Genomic DNA, 7624 nt, shown 5'->3' with positions numbered 1-7624 from the left:
TCTTTTTCTTTTCTTTTCTTCTTTTTTTGTTTTTTTTTTTTTTTTTTTTTTTTTGCCTCTTGAGACAGGGTCTCACTATATAGCTTTGGCTAGGCTGGAACTCAATATGTGATCAGGTTTGCCTTGAGTTCACTGAGACCTGCCTGCCTCTGCTTCCCAGGATTCAAGGGCGCCACAGTCCCGTCCTCTTATAGATCTTTATTTCATGTATTTTTTCTCAACCTCCATTCCAGAAAAAAAGAAAAATTAGTGTTAGATTAAAGCTAGTCAAAAGAAATCCAATTTGTTGATGGGCTTAATTTTTTAACTTTCAAATAAGAAAAAAATTAATATCTAAGAAGACTAAAATTAGACTATTAGTATAAAATCCCCAGATTTAATTTATTTGCAGGCAAAGACTTCAATTTATAAAATCTTTTCAAGACTTTTTTTTTTTAAGAAAATTGACCTACATTGCCCTCTGGTGTGCTTGCATCAAGGTCTTAGGTCCACCGACAGCCAACCACCACTTGAGTTACGTAGGCAAAAACATTCTCCTCAATCTAAAAGCATGTACTAGAAAAGAACGACTACTTTGATTAAGGGAGGTAACGTCTTCTATTAAAAGTGAAGAAGTAGAGGGAACAGATAGATACCCCAGCAGTTAAGAACAAGTATTGCTCTTATAGAGGACCCAGGTTCACTACTCAGCATCCACAGCTGGCAACTCAAAACCAACTGCCTGGATCACCAGCCCCAGGAAATCTAGCGCCCTCTTCTGGCCTCAGTAGGCACCTGCACTCATGCACATAGCCCCATACAGACACACACAATTTAAAATAAAATAAAATCAGAGAAATAGAAAACCAGAGTCTGATGTTTGCCTAACAGCTGGGGCGACAAGCCATTGTGATAGGAATGGGGAGTGGATATTTGGGCGGTTTTTCTTTCTCTCCGCCTTATGTCCCGTGCTCACACCTTCATCGGGGCCAGTTAAGAATACGGCATGTTTCCTGTTCACAATGACCAGAGCCAAGTGAGAAGGGTGTAGAGATAGGACCCTCTGCTCTACAAAGAGCAGGACCTCGGTACCTGTCCCCACAGCATCTCTGCCCATCCCTTGTTTTATCCCATCAACACTTGGGCCCTTCCCTTTCAGAGGACGGCTGTCTACGCCCACCAGCCAGCCCTCTAAGGAAGCCAGAGTTACTTACTATTAGAGTTACTCACTATTAGACCCCACTTAGGAAGCTGCAGCAAATTAAAAGATCTGAAAGCTCTTACTAGAAACTGGAGAGGAGTTTCTGCCGGCACCTTAATTTTTCTTTCTTGTTTTCTGCAAAGTAAACATTTTCTAGACGAGGTAAATTGATTGCCACCCTCTCAGCACCCATCAGTCATGTATTTTTAGTGAACTCGAGGGTTGCACCTGAGCAGAAGCTGTGAGGGGCTCTGTAGAGACTTCAATCCCATGCGTGTCTGTGTTTTTTTTTTTTTTTTTCTGTTCCTCAGTGGAGACAGCCAGCCCCAGTCTGCTAACCACTGACAACACCCTCGAGCGGTCCTTTTTCATCCGAATGAAGTCTACTCTGACCAAACGCGGCGTCCACATCAAGTCGTCGGGATATAAGGTAAGCTGGGCTTCCGGAGGGGACACAGCCAGTCTGAGGTGATTTACACTGAGTTTTCCAGCCGCTTCGGGTCCACATAACCAACACACGCGACCTTGAGTCCGACACAGCATAAGCTGCCTAGCTGTTTTTCTGTCTCAATAGAGGCAGCTTCATACCTCCTCCTCATCACTGTAGACATTGCTGGGGCGCCAGATGCCACAAGCTCGCGTTTTTTCTTAAAGCCACTAGTTACTAATACGCCGAGTGCTTCGGCAGCTGCTAGAGATCCACACTGGTGGAAACGGTGAACCAGATTCCTCTCCATTCTGCGGGTAAGTCTTCCAGAGCGGCTGCTATGAGTCTCCCCCTTGTCTCCTGGTCCCCTGACAATATCCCCTTTCTCTGAAATGACTAACTATCCCGGGCAGTAACGTTATCACCTAGATTCATACATGTCAGTAATAAAACAAACAAAAACAAGTTGGGGGTCTCAGGAGATGGTAAAGTGCTTGCTGTACAACAAGCACGAGAACCCTAAGTTTGGACCCTCAGCACCCACATGAAAAGCCAGACAGAGTGGCACCGAGGAGGCGGAGACCAGAGGATTCCCGGCACTTGCTGGCCAGCTCCAGCTAGCACAGGTAGACTTTGTCAAGCTCCAGGTTCAGTGAGAGACCATCTCAAAAACTATGGTGAAAAGCCGTTGAGGAAGGCACTGGACAACAGCCTCTGGTCACCACACGTACGCACATGCAGGCACACACGCGCGCACACATTATGAGGTTGAATCTTTAAAATCCTTCCTTTTGAAATTACAATTCTTGAACACCAGTCATGCTTTAACATCCACAAAATGTTCATATTCAAAACTACAAGGTATATATATTCCTCACGAGAAGAGATCAAATCTGGAGTCATAATCTACATTATCATCATTTTAAGGTTAAGGCTATAAAAGCCTTCTAATCGCAAGAAATCCCAACATTCTAGTTACTATAGCAACATAAAATTAAGACCTGGGAAATTTATGAAATGCGCTTGGAAACCTGAATCTTACAATTTTTACGACACACTAACCAATCTCTTTAAACAGTTTACTGTACATAGGAAGGCAAACACAAACAAAATCTAACTTCAGTGTGCCGCCAGCACGGCGTGCTCCGGGCTGAGAGCGGGGAGCTTCAGCTAGCTCCGTCCTTTAGGGTGACAGTAGCATTGTTGGTGCTGCTAACAGCCATTACTGACAGGGCTTAAAACCTTTATGGAAGTCATCAAAACGCCAGCGGCGCTGTAAAGTCAGAGGCACACACTTTCGTTGACATTAATTCTTTAAGGGGAAAAAAAGGTTTTAAGAAAAAGAAAGGAGGTGGAAAATCCTCCCAAGGTCGACCTTTAGCTGAGCTGCCCCACAGTCTGAAAGGTTCGGAGAAGCAACCCTGACCTTTAGCAGGGTGGGAAGCAAAGAGGGGGCAACTGGTCAGTTCCGGCAGTAGCTTCCCCGAAGACAGTTGTACGCCAGGGTATTGCGGGGAAGGAAGCCCAACCTAGTCTTCAGGGCGTTTGGTGCTCTCCTGTCTTAGTGAACAGTGTGTATTCACTCCTTATTGAGTGTGAGCACTAGTGCATTTGGATTCCCTAAGTGGACCACAGATGTGGGATTTTATTTGAGTACAGAAAGGGTCATTCTTTGCGGTCCAGATGTGGAAGTCCTGGGAGTTCCTTTTTAGCTCTTACTCTTCTGGCTGGCAGGGGGTGTATCACAAGTGGAGAGCAAAAGTTAGTGTAACTCAGTGGCACTGGGTAATTTAACTTTCTGAAAATAAAAAAAAATGATATCATACTACAAACTATAGCTTACAAAGCTGCTTGGATACTTGATCATCTGCAAAACTGAGTGGGGTATATGGCTACAATAATAATAAGGATAAATCGTGCATCTAGGTAAGAGACCATTGTCTTGTTGGGTTGTGATTGGCCACTCTGGTGCCTTGCTAAAGCTGCTCTTGCTGCCTGACCCGGAATTAGGCTTGTGAGCATCATCTGTGCAGCAAAGATGTTTGAGCTTCCAGTATGGGACTTGTTTGAGAGTCTAAAATCCCAGCATCAAAGAATACAAAGTCCTTGCTTTCATAGTACTTGCAGGGCAAGGACGACAGCAATAATAAAGGAGTGATTTTGAGGGTAACGCGAGCTCGAGGAACAGCAGACATCATCTCGGAGCCCTGCACTAGGCTGGGGGTGACTAGCTCTCACAACCAGCCTAGAAGAAAGGGTGTGGACCGTTCACATTTTCTAGACACAAAGAAACTAAAGGTGGAAAAGTAAATTAGCCTTTCCAAAGTCACATGCTGAAAAAAGCGAGCTTGGAACTTGGGGTGTCTGACCCTGTACCCCATGCCTTCACTCACCAGGCTACACTATGCAGAGCAAAGTGAGGACATGTGAGGGCCAGAGACCACTTTAGATAGGATGGGTCACCGAAGGCTCCCCCAAGCAGGTGGCATGTCGCTTGTGAGTCATGGATGAGAAGGGACTAGCATGTATGTAAAGGGGGGCAGGGGACTGAAACAACATAAACTTGGGATGAAAGATCCCTTGCTACAAAAAGGGAGAGGAGATCTCAAAAGCACCAGCCTTGAACAAGAAAGAGATGGCAAGCATTTAAGAGCGGTTCGAGAACCTGGCAATTCGTGAAATGTTAGCGTACCCATATCGCTGGGGCACTCCTGTCAGGAAGTCTGTCTCAAGAAACTTCTCTACCCAGTGCTGTGGTGCCCCTCCTCAGAACTGCTACCCACAACCCTTTCATCCCCCATCCCCCAGGAAGATGAATCACCCAGCAGGCCTAGCCTTTCCCCTTCTCTGAAACAAACGTTCCTCATTAATTAACCTTGCCTGAAAGTTAGGGGAAGACCCAGTGAGCCTGTGACAAGACACAGCTGAGCGGCATCCCTGTGTGTCATTTCATCCTCAGTAAGTAAATCTCGCAGCTTATAAAACATTCCCATAAAGCTGGGTAATCACCCACCACCACACAATAAACAGAAATAAAAAGGAACAGCTATGATAATTTCTCTGTACTTCCAATATTCCGTCTAATTTATTACCAGCACGTACATGTTGCTGTTCCCATAAAGGACCACAAAGGTCTCTCTAGATCATTCTATTTCTTCATTTTGCCCTGTGACCTTGGACTATGGACCTTTCTAACTTTCTCTGGGACTTCGTCTCTTGCCGTAGTCAGGACAGCATTCGCAGTAACAAAAGCAGCATTTACTGAATGCTAACTGCATGCACAGGACTATACCTAACCCTTTATACTTATTAGTCCACAAAAGAGCATCATTTTCAAAGCTCCTGTGTGCGGTCTTCACGTTGTTATGCCCGGTGTGCGGGTGGCGACACGCGGGCTTTCATGAGTGGTCTCCCTCCCCGTGTTCCTGCGGCTCTCGAACAGCTGCTGGGGATCAGAAGGAAAGCCAGGTGATTAAAGCCTCAGAACTTGCCCCTTCAGCCCTTCTGCCTCACTCTTAAAGAATGAAGTCCGACGAAGGGCTCGGTTTGATATGATGGAGCTCAGTACAGGGTGACTTATATTTGTAAAAGGAGAACTTCCTGCCTAAGACCCTCCTCCCGTAGCTTACTGCTCTAAGGCACCAGGGTGTGGTTAGTCCAGCGCCTGCCTTCCAGTAGCAACCGAGACCTGTCTTACTTTCCAGATTCTCATCCTGATCACATGCAGGATTATATGCATATACATACACATATACATACACATACACAGGATCACATACATACACATCCCTAAGCCGGAACTCCAAAGTCTGAAGCGTTTGAGCAGTGGCACAATGCCACCGTGGAAAATTCCACACCTGACTCCATCTGCCAGACCATAGTCAAAGCAGAGATGGTACAAAAAGCAATCCACAAAACTACCTTTAAGGCTTTATGCATAAGGTATATATGAAAATAGATGAATTTTGTGTTTAAACTTTGGTCCCATCCCCCAAATACCTTGTCATGTATGCAGATATTTTAAAGTTTGAAAAATTCTGAAATCTAAAACACTTTTGGCCCCAAGCATTTCAGATAAGGGCCTGGACCCTTACTGGGCCTCGTAGCCTGGACCTCATAACCAAAATTTCTAGCCAAGAAGTGCCCGTTCGATCCTGATTCGGGAATGGAATGTAACATCAATTGTGGGGGCTTCGCTTGCCACACCCTAGACCTCGGGGAATTGCTCTAATGAAGTTTTGTTTCCACCGTCCTCTGCTTTGAAATCCACAGTAGCTGTGTTATCTGGTCCAGCCACTTTTTATGCCTCAGGGGCCTCCCTGTTGTTTAGGTCTCATTGTTGGCCACATATCTTAGCATGACACAGCTCTCATTTAAATTGCCTTGCATCAAAATCTGCCTTCTTGATTAGGTCTCTGTCTGCAGGAACTTACTAGGTAGAGCACACGGGGCAGAAGGAGATATGTAATCAGGGAAATTATGGGAAGGAACACTAATTGGGTCGCCTCCTTAGCTCCTGTCTTTGGAGGATAGCTTCCTTTGGTGTGGGCTTCCAGCTCTCTAATCTGCTCTGGCATGCCCACCAGCGCCTCTGTCATTTCTGGAACGTTTATTCCGTACATTTTAATGCCCTAAACTCTTAACAGTAGAGCAGAGCAGCCTGGGAAAACAGACAGAGAGTGGGCCCCTGTCCTGTTTTGAGCAATGTTAATAGTGTCTGAGTTTTTCACAGGGGTGAAATCTGCAGGTGGCTGAATTCCTGCCATGGCATGTACTCAGAAATCACTGAGACACGCTGGGGAAACTGAGGGGATTTTTAAAATCCAACAACCCTCATCTGGGATGACTTGGGTAACAAAGTGTTAAACTAAAAGATTGAAGACCATCCAGCCTCCTTAAGATGTAGAGATAGATAGATAGACAGACAGACAGACACACACACAGCGCGTAAACAACTGGGAAATTCATTGTTTTATTGGGATTGCTGGTGACTTCCATTCTGAAAACTTCTAGTCCCAAGTGTCTAGAGACAAAAGTGATAAATCGAGGTGTGAAATGAAACTAAAAAAAAACCTTACTCTCTGAGCACACACCTAAGTGTCTTTTAAAGTACAGATTTCTCCTGTTCATTTCTGGAAGTCCCCAGTAGTATCCAGCCCATGGTGTAAATAAACTCATATAGTTCTCACAGTGGTTTCTTTCATTTGGATGTTGTAGAACTCTTTAAAGATTTGGGGCAGCCTAGAGAGCCTTGCTCGTGGAAAATTCGCTTTGCATCTGTAGGTTCTTGAATTCTCGGGGTGTATCCATTCATCTCAGGTGACAACATCCCATTTAATATGAAGCCACGTTCAGAGCGTACTAGAAAGAACGCTAGTACGTCTTCCAGAAGATGCTTTATTGACGTCACACTTACCCTTTGCTCTCCCATCCTTTACCTGCCTAGTCTTAGAAAACACCGAAGTCCTGCAGGAAAAGCAACAGCTCTTAGACTGCAGGATACAGAGCCTTGCTTCCCATCCTAATGTCCTCACGTGGACAAGGACCATCTCCTAAGAAGCTCCCTGCAAAATAGTTTTTAGAGATATTCTACTTAAATTACTAAGGGGTAGGAAGATGGCTCAGTGGGTAAAGCTGCTCGCAGACAAGCCTGATGACGTCAGTGAATAAGTGTCAAAATCAACGTAAAAAGAATTATTCTCAGTGGTACCTGGTCCCTCTTTCCTGTTTCCTTAGGTGGGCGTCAAGAGAATTCTCAGTATCAAAATCACAACTCGTTTTAAAAGTTGAAGGTTCTTTTTGTACAAACTGAGTCTTGGTGGGCTGTTTCTACAGATGAGTTCCAGGCTGCTTGCATCCTGGCAGAAAACAATCTGTATCTGTCATTTGGAATTGTGGCTCTTGGGTTGACTCTTCAGTAGGGTCCCTAGTACTAAGAAGCCTGCCTTTTCCATTTGACACCCCCACTCATGTCCGGACACTGCTGAACTTGGAAACTGCTTCCATTTCCTTTCCCC

At 45.1% G+C, this 7624-nt stretch overlaps 1 protein-coding gene across 4 annotated transcripts in view; it reads left to right on the top strand.

Moving 5' to 3' along the window:
* The window catches only part of Npas3 (neuronal PAS domain protein 3), a 795952-nt gene that overhangs the window by 730524 nt on the left and 57804 nt on the right, over positions 1 to 7624 (top strand). For all 4 annotated transcript variants that reach the window (XM_050138903.1, XM_050138901.1, XM_050138902.1 and 1 more), the window contains exon 6: positions 1492 to 1610. In XM_050138903.1, the coding sequence (XP_049994860.1) occupies positions 1492 to 1610 (119 nt within the window). The remainder of the gene's footprint in view (positions 1 to 1491; positions 1611 to 7624) is intronic.

The sequence above is a fragment of the Alexandromys fortis genome, unplaced genomic scaffold (genome assembly GCF_014885135.2).
Source record: "Alexandromys fortis isolate MF-2015 unplaced genomic scaffold, M_Fortis_MF-2015_v1.1 scaffold_35, whole genome shotgun sequence".
In the NCBI taxonomy this organism is placed as follows: domain Eukaryota; kingdom Metazoa; phylum Chordata; class Mammalia; order Rodentia; family Cricetidae; genus Alexandromys; species Alexandromys fortis.
Note: the sequence above shows the minus strand (reverse complement) of the source record. Positions and strands in the feature narration are given on the sequence as shown.